This window comes from Chanodichthys erythropterus, chromosome 5 (assembly GCF_024489055.1).
Source record: "Chanodichthys erythropterus isolate Z2021 chromosome 5, ASM2448905v1, whole genome shotgun sequence".
NCBI lineage: Eukaryota > Metazoa > Chordata > Actinopteri > Cypriniformes > Xenocyprididae > Chanodichthys > Chanodichthys erythropterus.
Window position 1 is genome coordinate 8,534,030 of NC_090225.1, and position 13,641 is coordinate 8,547,670.

A 13,641-nucleotide genomic window follows, 5' to 3' on the forward strand; every position below is an offset into this window, starting at 1 on the left:
CATGTGACTCTTTCGTTTACCATGACTCATGTTGTTTGGTAATAGAGGAATGACTATTGTAATCTTTCCATAAGTCTGTCAAATATGGCATAACCTCTTGCGGAATACACAGTTTAAACGAACTGTTGCATTAAGGGCGTTGCAGTCACTTTAAGATCTGCGTTCATGATATAGCCTAACTCTGGTTCCTGTAGGTTGTTATTTTTCTGTTGTTGTTGTTTTAAAAAAAAAAATATATATATATATATATATATATATATATATATATATATATATATATATATATATATATTAATGTGAAACAATATAGCATAGCTCACACAAGACTGGGTGGGTCTAAATATGGCAGTTTGCCCAAGAGCACGCCCTAAATTCCCATCTGGGCGTGCGTATGACGTCCATGGACTTGTATGTTTACAGTTATTAGAAAAAAACGCTCTTCTATTAGTGAGTTTTTAAGTGTTAAATTTATTATTAAAAGTTCACTATTAAGATTATGCAAATCTTTGAAGAATACAAAGCACATTTTTGATATTAGAGCACATTTGGTAGATATTAAATATAGAAACTATATTTGACCTTCTTCATAGCTTTCTATATATATATATATATATATATATATAGTCAAACCAAAATTTACCTTGAACATTTCATTCATTAATACAGTTTATTCACTATAGTTTAAAAAAATGGTAATAAAATATGACAAGATCTCAGAGTTAAACTGTGTCAGAAAAAAAAATAATCTTAATTATGTCATATAACACTTGGAAAACATGGTCAGGTCAAAGATCCCAAAATTTTTATCAATTTTACTGGTAGTCCACTGTATGAAGAATTTTTGTGTATAATATGTCACAGTTTAGTTTATTTTGTTATCCTCACTTACATAAATGAACTATAGTGTCCTGCACCCACTAGTAAAAAAATATAAAACATTATATCTAGTGTCTGAATAATATTTGGTCTCTGTGTGTGTGTGTATATATATATATATATATATATATATATATATATATATATATATATATATATATATATATATATATATATATACACACACACTTATGAATTTTGTTTTTTAATTAAGAAAATGTACGTTTATGTTATGTTCGATTTTTTTATTGTAATTTCTTTTCACTGATAAGTACAGGTTGCTAATAACAATAACTTATTTTGCAACCATCCTAGAGTAAAGATAGAAACCAAAACTTTTTGGTTTCTTGTTATGAAAAGTACATATGGTCCTTCTTGTCTTACATCTAGAAGAAAGGTGGGCACATGAACAGATCACAGAATATGGAGTCCCTTATTTTGACCTTATTGTATGATTTAGCAACAAAAGTAAATAAGCCCAGAGAACTCCATTTTTGACTTTAATGTGCCATTGTTATTTTCCAGCGATTGCAAATCAGTTCACTCTTAAGAGTCTGTGATTGATTAAATTCTCATGGTTCGACTCAGATTAAACATATTGTACTTTCACATCTTTAAACTTCCTAAATGTACCCTACGGTGTTGTTACTGTATTTGCTTATAAATCACTTTGGTAAGAAAGCGCCTACTTGGACCATAAATGTGAAGTAATTAATCACTAAAAATTAGACAGACCACATATCCGTTGCAGGCCTATTCTAAATATGCAATAATCACTACATCCTCTGCAATGGGATTGCATGATAATTACATTGAGGAAATGTTCTGGAGAAGGAAATGTGTACATTCTTAAGCTAGTAATCCCAGCAGTGATCCAAGCCTAACATAATCTGATATCTAAGAGAAGGCTGTTTTTGTAAACTGTTGAAATAATGTATTTTTTTCATTCCTATAGCTGAAGGTGTACATGTCACAAAAATATGATTTATTTTTAAATTGAGTATGCAAAATGTATAAAGTCTGTAATATATATTCATATTAATACAAATACACCACATAAAATACATTAAAATTCATTAAAATGCAACTCGTCACAGTTTAAAAGTTAAAGTCAAAGTCAAGTTTATTTCTAGAGCACTTTTAAAACAACAGAAGTTGAACAGAAGTTTAAAAATCAAACTACCTGTACAATTGCAAAAAAAAAAAATGTTAAAGTTTCTCAGTAGATTCTGATATCCGTGGAATAACACGGTCCCCTACAGATAAGATGGAGACAGCAGTGGAGTTCCATGCTGATTGGTGAGCCAAGTAAACACCAAAAGTCACCTAAGAACAAGAGCCGAGGAGAAAAGAAAAGTAATGTGATTTTTCATATATTATAAATGTCATTCTTATAAAAGCAATCAAATACAGAAAACAAGAATAAGAAGTTTTGGTTTTACAGACCCTTCCACTCCTGCATTCAGAAAGAGACCTAAGGGGTTCCTGGGTCATAGTGGCAGATTTTTGATCAACTCCAATCATCTGACAGCGGCCACATCTCCCCATCACCTTAAACAAAACATAAAGAAGAGGCCTGAATATCTGTTTTAATTCTTGCTGATTATGTGTCTATTACCTATTTCCACTAACCTGAAACTTTGTGCCTCCAACTGTCAAGTAAGACCAGTCATCCTCTTCAAACGGCTCCTGTCCTGAGATGACCAGATTCGCCCTGAAACGCTGAATGAGCCGTTCCTTGTCGCTCCATGTTTCTTCATTCTCACTATCGTGTCTTTAACATGCCAAAGATAACAAGAACATAAAATAATGAAGACATGTAATTCATATATGCAGAGTACAGGCTGACAATTTTAAAAAGACAGACTAGCAATTTAAAGTCATCTGTTAGCCATCTAATAGACAATCACATTTAGGTAGCGTCAGATGTTATACAACCAAATAAATAGCTCTGTATTGGTCAGGTGTAGCTGTTGTAAGTGAATTGGGCATTACTATACCTGTTGGCAATGTGATCTTGTAGAAAAGACACACTGGCTCTGCTAATAAGAAGAAACTGAGCCTCATTCACCAGAGAGAGAGCAGTGGGACAACAGGCTGGATAGGGACACATCAGGAAAAAAAAGTTGAAACAATTGTAGACAGACTTTGTTACAATAGCTTGGAAAATCTGAGCATAGTTTAAGTCATTGTTGAGGTCACTTCTGAATCATAATTTCTAGGTTCTTATCTCTGAAGAAAAATCTGAAAAGCAAAGGTCTCAATTTTCTCTCTGTTTAATCTCACTGTTATGTAAGAAACAATTGAGATCATATTTGTGATTTTTTTTTCTATTGGGAAGAAATGTAAAAAGAAGCTATAAATTGCTTTCTGACTTCCATGATTTAAAAATGCTGAATTCTGAAAGCAACCCAATTAATATATCTAAAATTGAATGACTGTTACTTTAAAGGTGCCCTAGAACCAGTTTTAATAAGATGTAATATAAGTCTAAGGTGTCCCCTGAACGTGTCTGTGAAGTTTCAGCTCAAAATACCCCATCAATTTTTTTTTTAATCTTTTTTTTACTGCCTATTTTGAGCCATAATTATATATGCACCGATTCAGTGCGCGGCCCCTTTAAATCTCGTGCTCCCCCGCCCCCGAGCTCTCGACTGCCTTAACCAGCATAAACAAAGTTCACACAGCTAATATAACCCTCAAAATGGATCTTTACAAAGTGTTCATCGTTCATGCTACATGCATGCATCGATTCCTGTTTGTATAGTATTTATTTGGATGTTTACATTTGTGCAAATATTGGGGGCGTACACCCCGACTGTTACGTAACAGTCGGTGTTATGTTGAGATTCGCCTGTTCTTCGGAGGTCTTTTAAACAAATGAGATTTACATAAGAAGAAGTCTCAATGGTGTTTGAGACTCACTGTATGTCATTTCCATGTACTGAACTCTTGTTATTCATCTATGCTGAGGTTTAACACTGTTTATTCATAATACAGAACCTAATGCTGGAACACACGACATGATTTTCACTACACGAAAGTCATCGGATTGGATCATTTCTTTAACCTGGCATACATATAACACACTATCACATTTCTATAATTCCAACCCCTTAAAGGATTGTTAGGTTGCATAAATTGCGTCAAACAGAACAAGCATTTCCTATAACACTGATGTACTTCTTACATTGTACATAATATTAGTCCATCTGTCTCTTTCTTGTCCTGATGTTACCCTATCAGATAGGGTCAGTATCCAGATCAGATGGACCTGCACTTAGAGGCAGCCCTGAATGTCAGCGGAGACCATGACAAGACAAGCCCTAGAGACCAATCGCCATTGCAAAGACCTTGTCAAACAGCCCATGGTACAGACCCTCGGTGAGGATCACAAGAACCAGACAAGTCCTCTGCACAGACCCTATGGCCAGCTTCACCTCCTCCCCACCATTTGCCATCATGATGTATCCCATTCTTCAAGGAGAAGGAGCTGGATGAAATATTCTGAATGATATCAATCCACAATCTGACTTGTGATGCAGTCTGGACACATAATCACATCATGTTCGTTCATTTGGAAAAAAAGAGGACTGGACCCCCAACTGAGCCTGGTTTCTCCCAAGGTTTTCTTGTCACCGATGGGGTTTCGGTTCCTTGCCACGTACTCTGGCTAGCAATACTGACTTGACTGCAATGACACTATTGGATGAGCTGAGCTGGATGATGACATCACTGATTTCTGTAGAGATGCTTTATAGCTGAATTGAACTCATTTTAGAATTGATGAACTTCACACAGTCATTGAACTGAACTGAATCAACACTGAACTGACTTCAGCTTATCACTCTAAAGCTGCTTTAAAACATTCAGTATTGTATAAAGTGTCATAGAAATAAAGGTGACTTGACTTGACACATTACACAACATTTCAATAGGAAGAATCGCCAACAACTCTGTCTGATCAACAAACTACATTTCACAACAAACACAGGTGAGAAGTGACACAGGAAATAAAGTAAGATCACAAGTTCTCACATGAGACTACATGTCATGGTAGCTCACAAGAAGCTTGCAATCCAAATTGTCTGTGTGCTGATTTGCAGAAAAAAGAAGAATATGGAGGAGAGAATGGTTGCTTGCAGAAGCCATGCTTGCTGATGTTCTGTTGCAGGTCTGTGACTCCACCCCCTGAACTTTTACTTGCCCTGTATCTTTCTCTCTCATTGGCTGTAGGTCTTCGCCAATGTAATTTCCTGTCAAAACACATTCCCAAAAGCATGCTAAATATCTCATGGGCATTGGTGATGCATCGGCACTTCTCTCAGATTGTGCTTCTTAGGCAGTTGTGGCCTAATGGTTTGAGTGTCAGACTTGTAACCCGAAGGTCGCAGGTTCAAGTCTCAGTACCAGCAGGAAATGTAGGTGCCTCTGAGCAGGGCACCTAACCCCCAATTGCTCCCCAGGTGCCGTAGCAAAAAAAAAAACAGAAAAAAAAAGAAAAAAAGATTGCCCACTGCTCCATACTTGGCTACACGTCATGTCACTAATGCGAACAAGCACCGATTTGCCTCTGAATTCTGTGAAAATTGGGGCTGAAATCGTGTAGTGTGTAGCCAGCACAATTATTAATATAGCTAATATTAAATTTTAACTACAGATTTTGTTACGTTCCAAAAAATAAATAAATAAATATATACAAATACAAATCTTGTATTTTACCTTTTTCTCGTCCAAATTTCATATCACGCAGGAACTCCGGTCTCTGCCTTATAAGACGACAAGGTTTTCCCAGAAACTCTGTAAGCCAGGCTGAAACTTCCTCCCCACAATCCACTGTCTGTACCCTACACCAAAGACACATTAATATTAATCTACAACAATATTCATATTAAGCTGCAGTATTAAGCTACAAGATTCAAACATATGAAACTGTTAATACATTTTAAGCTTAACAATGTCTAAATGCATATTCTAACGATATAAAATGAAAGGGCTCAATGACATTTTTTGATGGGCTTGTGTTTTATCTTCATACCTGTCACCGCAAACTTTGGTTTGGGATGTTCTTAGATCTGAAATCTCTAGATTATTCTCCAAGGGAACAGTGACTGCTTCCATGCCTGAGACAGGACACAAAAATCACCTTATCTCATGAGATGTCTGCAGTTATTGTTTTTTAAAAAGCTGTAGTGATGTTCTTTGTACTACACTTATTAGGAACAGCAAATGTCTGACCTGAGACCTGCAGCTGCAGTGTGTTGGAGGCCAGACAGATGATAGGGCGGATGAGACACAGTTTTGGCTCCCTTTTCTGGCTCAGACAAACCCCATTCTCATTCACAACCATCCACAAACGGTCATACAACAAACCCTGTGGTCCCAATGGCCACTCGGTCACCTGTTAGGTCAGTCACAACAAATGAGTACTTGCCATGAAAACTAATTACATTAACCTGCATTTCATTGCCAAAAAAAAAAAATCTTTCTGTACCTCAAATGATGCACATGATTTAACAGGGTAGATAAAGAGATTGGTTAGAGTATGACTAATGCCATTGTCCTTTGCTTCTTTTGACACAGATGGTGTTATTCTCTCAGGTGAAGGGGTGATAACTTGCTCATGCTCTAGTTGGCCATTTGTTATTAATGTCAGATGATAAGAGGCTGATGACTCTTTTGGTGCAGCTGACTTTAACTTGGTTAGTCTCTTTTGGTCCAAGATTAGTGGTTTGTCCACAAAACAATTCACAACAAACCGAAGAAAGTTCAGACAGTCCTCAAAACTGGACATATATCCAAAAGACACACGGATAGATCCTGTGGGACGTCCTTCAACCAGATCAATGTTGTCTCCACAGACATGACCGGCCTTGAAAAGAACCATTCCATAACAATTATTTCAAACATCTTATTTTTTTTAACATCCATCCATCCATCTGTCTCTGTGTTGTTCTATCTGTCTGACGTTCTATCTATCTATCTATCTATCTATCTATCTATCTATCTATCTATCTATCTATCTATCTATCTATCTATCTATCTATCTATCTATCTATCTATCTATCTATCTATCTATCTATCTATCTGTTGTTCCATCCATCCATCTGTCCATCTATCTGTCCTCATCTATCTATCTATCTATCTATCTATCTATCTATCTATCTATCTATCTATCTATCTATCTATCTGTCTGTCCTCATTCATCCATCATCCGTCCTTTGTTATCTATCTATCTATCTATCTATCTATCTATCTATCTATCTATCTATCTATCTATCTATCTATCTATCTATCTGTCTGTCTGTTTGTCTGTCTGTAAGTTCTAATTGTCATGCAAACATCAAATTTTGTATTGGCGGACATCCACTTACATGCAAATTACTCTTCACATTTTGGTTGCTGATAGCCAGATAATGTTGGCAGGCTCCTGTGTTGCAGAAACAGCCTGTGCGAATATGAATGTTGAAGAGACTGGCCATTTTTTCCACCTGGCAAAAAACAAACAAACAATAAGCAAAGACATAGTCAACTTTTTCTAATTCTTACATTATAGATTTTCTTCATTATCTGAACAGATGTGAGAAACAGTTTACAGAATGTGTTTATAAATATACCTCTTTTTACAGGGTAATCTGGGGAGAACGTAACACAACCCAAAAAAAAATAAATAGTAACATTTGGCAATTCCTGACTGACCTGAGAATACCCTACTGTTCGTCCATGACAGTCCAGTAGACTAAAGTTGAGGATTGCACCCTGTTCAGCAATATTTTGAAAGTCATTATCACAGTGGATCTGTGCCACAGGTCTTCCATTGCTATGACACAGGCACGAGAGGATAATGTGGGAGTAACGAGCCAAACCAAAGGTGTGAAGCTGAATGTTCAGCATACTCCCTGAAAACCAAAAACATCCACTTTTAATGTAGAATGAGAATCATAACCATGTTCAACACGTAAATCATAAACTTCTGAACCTGTAAGTTTTTGAAGCATTTCAAAACCATGATGGAGAGAAATGATGTCAAGGAAGGAGATTGTGCCATCCTCAAACCTGATAAAGTCATGAAAAAAAGAATTATTACACATTAAACAAATTATGACAGCTCTAGTAGCATCAACTATGCTGCTTGCCAATAATTAGAGGTCAAATATCTTACCTGCTGGCTACATTTGGCTTTGGTACAAAATAGTTCTCTGCCACAAGATACGCTGCTGCTGTCCCTCCTCCAAAGTAACTTTTTCTCAAGAACCCAGCAGTCTCATTCCTCACCAGCAAGGCTCCGAGTCCAGTCGGGAAGCCAAACATTTTGTAGAAGGATATTGGCACAAAATCAGCTGGATACTGGCTTAGATCCAGAGGTGAGCAGCTTACAAAACAGGCAGCGTCAAGGAGAACAAACCATCGACCATGATGCTCACATGCTGGATAGAGCTGTTGAGACTGAATTCCTTTCACATAGCTGAGAGGATATTTTCTGCCTGAGAAGTTACTCTGGGCAGGATAACAAAAAAGATGAGGAGTAGAACACTCCTCCTCTCCATTTGTCTGCGTCGGGGGTTTTTTCGCTCTTGCTTCCACCTCATGAGGAAGAACTGAAATGGTGCCAACTCCCTGGAGTGCGGCCACACCGCGAATGCCCACCACAGAGGTGTGGTTGTCAGTGAGGTAGCAGAACTGACTTCCAGGCTCCTCATTTGACACGGCCTTCCAGGGGAAAGTGTCAGCCACTAATTTCAGTGCTGCAGTACATCCTGATGTGAAAATCACTGAGTACTCTTCAGGACATGTATTAAAATGTTCCAGTATCCTGCAGACGTTCGAAACAAAGAGCTATCACATATTTATAACGTTATTAAGTTCTTAATAAAAATATTACTATAATACTACTAAATATTAGTAACACTCAATCTCTCAATTCCGGCCAATTTCGATGTTTAATAGTTTAGTTAACAATAACAAAACTTGCTTATTATATATATTATATTGCTTATTATAAAATATTACTATAATACTACTAAATATTAGTAACACTCAGTCTGTCTCAATTCAGGCCAATTTCGATGTTTAATAGTTTAGTTAACAATACAAAACTTATATAGATAGATAGATAGATAGATAGATAGATAGATAGATAGATAGATAGATAGATAGATAGATAGATAGATAGATAGATAGATAGATAGTTGACAATAACAAAACTTGCTTATTAAATATATTATATTGCTTGTTATAAAATATCACTATAATACTACTAAATATTATTAACACTCAGTCTCAATTCAGGCCAATTTCAATGTTTAATAGTTTGGTTAACAATAACAAAACTTGCTTATATATATATAAAGATATATATATATAGATAGATATAGATAGATATACAGTATATACTCTCTCTGAAGAGAAAATAATAAAAAAAATTAAAAAAAGCAATGTTTTTGGTTCCAACTGCTTCGTACTTTTAAAAAATACATTTAAATGGTAATAAAGTCTGTTTTGCTGTAGGCTAACTGATGAAAAATTCAGAGGGTGCAAAAGATCTTACCTGTATCTGACACTTTCCACAGTGTCGTGTGTTAGTCTACTACTGGGATTGTGGCTGTGAGGATTGCCTGAGGTAAAAAATTGGAGCAAAAATGACAAAAAACCTCGTAATTTTTTTGATGTTATGAAGTTATGATGTTATGATTGTTCATCAGGAGGGAAAAACTCACCATAAACATTCCTAGATATGTCATCGTAAAATTCTTTAATCTGAGATTCAGGAAATAGCGTTGTCCCTGCATGATCAAGGTATGTAATACCTTAAAAAGTGAAGGAAGAACCTTTCAGTGTCTACTACTCAGCCTCTAGGTGCAATTCACAATACGATCAACAGAGGGCGCTGCATTCTAACCACAAGACAACAACTAAAGAGAAAGTAAACAGTGCAGCACTAGTATAGGCCCACGCTCTCAACCGCCGAAGAAACTTAAAAGTCTGCTCTTAATCCAAAAATCGGTTATTTACTACACAAACGTACATTTTTAAACCGTGACAGTAGTCACGTGTATTAACTGAAATGTTAATGAATGGGGAAGCAGGTTATTAAGGACCTTATTTTTATTTTATTTATATTACCTTTAATCCGTTTAAATTCCCGATCTATCAGCTCTTGTTGATCAACGCCGTAACCATAATAGTGCCAGAAACTCTTAAAGCTCTCAAAGGTACACAAGTCCTGGAAGTCCTGCGAAGACTGTGTCTCCATTTCTGTAAAGTCAGACAGACACAAGAGCTCCCTCTTTCGCTAATTTATATATCACTCATCCATGTCCAATTGATAGAAGCGAGACCAAAGTCCAGCTGCAGTGTGACTGTTGATTTTTCTGCAGGACAAATATAGTGGAGTTTCTTTAGAAGCCCATGACGGTGCTGAAGCATGTCTTATGGACATTATTAAGTAGCCTAAAGAATAACTGATCACCAAACATCATTTTGAGTAGACCTACAATTATTATGTGACATACACTACAGTTCAAAATATTGGGGCCAGTAAGATTTGTTTTTATTTTGAAAGAAATTTATACTTTTATGATTAGGAAAAATTAAGCAGCACAACTGTTTTCACCATTGATAATAATAATAAATGTTTCTTGAGCAGCATAATACACTGAACAAAATTATAAACGCAACACTTTTTTTTTTTGCCCCCATTTTTCATGAGCTGAACTCAAAGATCTAAGACTTTTTCTATGTACACAAAAGGCCTATTCCTCTCAAATATTGTTCACAAATCCGTCTAAATCTGTGTTAGTGAGCACTTCTCCTTTGCCGAGATAATCCATCCACCTCACAGGTGTGGCATATCAAGATCCTGATTAGACAGCATGATTATAGCACAGGTGTGCCTTAGGCTGGCCACAATTAAAGGCCACTCTAAAATGTGCAGTTTTACTGTATTAGGGGGGGTCTGAAAACCAGTCAGTATCTGGTGTGACCACCATTTGCCTCACGCAGTGCATCACATCTCCTTCGCATAGAGTTGATCAGGTTGTTGATTGTGGCCTGTGGAATGTTGTTCCACTCCTCTTCAATGGCTGTGCGAAGTTGCTGGATATTGGCAGGAACTGGAACACGTTGTTGTATACGCCAATCCAGAGCATCCCGAACATGCTCAATGGGTGACATGTCTGGTGAGTATGCTGGCCATGCAAGAATTGGGATGTTTTCAGCTTCCAGGAATTGTGTACAGATCATTGCAACGTGTGGTCACGCATTATTATGCTGCAACATGAGGTGATGGTTGTGGATGAATGGCACAACAATGAGCCTCAGGATCTCGTCACGGTATCTCTGCATTCAAAATGCCATCAATAAAATGCACCTTTGTTCGTTGTCCATAACATACGCATGCCCATGCCATAACCCCACCACCACCATGAGCCACTCGATCCACAACGCTGACATCAGCAAACCGCTGATGAGTTGCGTTTATAATTTTGTTCAGTGTAGAATGATTTCTGAAGGATCATGTGACACTGAAGACTGGAGTAATGATGCTGAAAATTCAGCTTTGCTGTCACAGGAATAAATTGCATTATTGCAAATTGCATATTTCACAAAATTACTTTCAAAAACATTTAAAAAAAAATCTTATCAACCCCAGACTTTTGAATGTGTATGACTTTTAATTTTATTACATTTAATTCCAAAATGCTAGTATCAAAAACTTGTTTACCTACATTATCCTTATAAAATTTACTAACCGTGGTTTCTGCATTTTTTTTATTACCATGGTAAATCTTGTAAACTGTTGTAACATATCTTTGTTGTATTTTTGTTGGGATTTTTTAGGCTTAAGTACAAAGGTCACAATAGTTTTGATAATGTATACCCTCAAAATGAGGCTTGTTGAAATCTCAGCAACTAAGAACAGATCCAGAGAAAATATATTACTAAGACGACAGAAGTAGTAAGACATGTAACAGGGGGTTTTATAATATGAAAATGGATAAAGTCACACTCAATTCACTTTATGTTGTAATATAACAACAGTTCTATTAGCAATTTTGGGATTTATGGATAAATAGAGTGCAAAGGTATTGTAGAAACTGTGGATATAGTTACCATAAAAACAAGATGGCTTCACTTTTCTAGCTGACACTGTGATTATTTTAGTCATAGTTTTTATTATTATTTTTGAATTAGCTTTTTTTTATATTTTCATTTATCTTTTTAATTTTGTCCTTTTGTGCTTGTATCCTTTTTATATTTCTAAATAGTTTTAATTTATTTATTTTTTGCAGTTTTAGTAATTTTAGTACTTCAACTTATTTCAGTTAGTTGCCAATGCAACATTTAAATTTTGTTTAGTTTAAGTTTTTGATCTAATTTATATATTTTATGTTATTTCAGCTTTAATGTTTGTTAATAGTTTTACTTTTGGTTTTACTTTTCTCATGATGAGAAATCAAATATGCCTTGATTTTTGACATATAAAAGTTCTTTGTACCATTAAACCATCCTGCAATTTTCATACCGTAAAACGTCCTCCTCATTATAAACAAAGCATTCATTTAATCAAGCTCCAAAAATGGCTTGGCTTTTGATATTGTGGGATCTGTAACTTCACACAGGCAAATACATTTGCATATGACTGCCTTCAGAGCAAGACATTGACAGATAGTTAAACATCATCACCCAGCACGCTTGATGTGATTGCTGCGTTAAAAGCAAATAGAACCCATTATAATCACTGATGCTGTCTACACTGGATACAATATACAGATGCACGTTCAACTTCTGACGTACTCCAAGCACTCAAGTCTGTCAACAACAGGACTAACGGAAGAGTGAAAGAACATCCATGTTTATCGCGTCCATCTCTGTACAGACTTCAGAAGGATCTCAGCATGGATGGTTTGTTAATGGTGTTCCGGTTTATGTTTGTTCAGAGCATTTTTTTTTTTTTTTTTTTTTTTGTAAACGAGGAGAGTTCACAAAGAAACTTTTGTTGAAAGATGAAGCAGCCAACCGTATTGGATCTGACAGCAGCTGCATCACAAACAGTAAGTAAATTATTTCATAATTCTTTGTCTGTAAATGACAGTTTTATATGGATAATGTTTTCAAAAAACGTACTCGTGTGCATATACTGACAATCCTTGAAGGAGCCACCCCTTAAAAATTTGTTAATTCAGACAGAGGGTCAGAATGAAGGTTGAAAATAGTTGTTTTTTGCATATATATATATATATATATATATATATATATATATATATATCATCAAACAGATTTAAATATGAATCAAATATAACACAAGTAAACACAATATGCAGTTTTTAAATGAAGGTTTTTATAATGAAGGGAAAACAAAATCTAAACCCACATGGCCCCGTGTGAAAAAGTGCGTGCTCCCTAAACCTAATAACTGCAATCAAGCATTTGCGATAACTTGCAATGAGTCTGTTACAGCGCTGTGGAGGAATTTTGACCCACTCATCTTTGCAGAATTGTTGTAATTCAGCCACACTGGAGGGTTTTCGAGTATAAACCGGTACAAATAGGATTGAGGTCAGGACTTTGACTAGGCCACTCCAAAGTCTTCATTTTGTTTTTCTTCAGCCATTCAGAGGTGGACTTGCTGGTGTGTTTTCGATCACTGCCCTGCTGCAGAATCCAAGTTCACTTCAGCTTGAGGTCACGAACAGATGGCCGGACATTGTCCTTCAGAATTTTTTGGTAGACAGCAGAATTCATGGTTCCATTTATCACAGCAAA

General features: G+C 36.0%; 1 protein-coding gene across 2 annotated transcripts; it reads right to left on the minus strand.

Moving 5' to 3' along the window:
- Positions 1-1,956: 1,956 nt before the first annotated feature.
- Positions 1,957-10,162, minus strand: mocos (molybdenum cofactor sulfurase). Of its 2 annotated transcripts, XM_067385137.1 has the most exons (15): positions 10,000-10,161; positions 9,594-9,683; positions 9,425-9,491; positions 8,039-8,689; positions 7,856-7,932; positions 7,576-7,775; positions 7,251-7,367; positions 6,371-6,748; positions 6,115-6,277; positions 5,915-5,999; positions 5,599-5,723; positions 2,877-2,973; positions 2,509-2,650; positions 2,323-2,427; positions 1,958-2,202 (listed from the first exon to the last, which is right to left on the minus strand). In XM_067385137.1, exons 1-15 carry the CDS (start codon positions 10,127-10,129, stop codon positions 2,086-2,088), a joined length of 2,544 nt encoding a protein of 847 aa, XP_067241238.1. In that variant the 5' UTR covers positions 10,130-10,161; the 3' UTR covers positions 1,958-2,085. The 2 variants fall into 2 exon arrangements, with proteins under 2 accessions (XP_067241239.1, XP_067241238.1); XM_067385138.1 differs by lacking the exon at positions 9,594-9,683 and having other exon boundaries at positions 1,957-2,202; positions 10,000-10,162.
- Between the last annotated feature and the right edge of the window lie 3,479 nt (positions 10,163-13,641).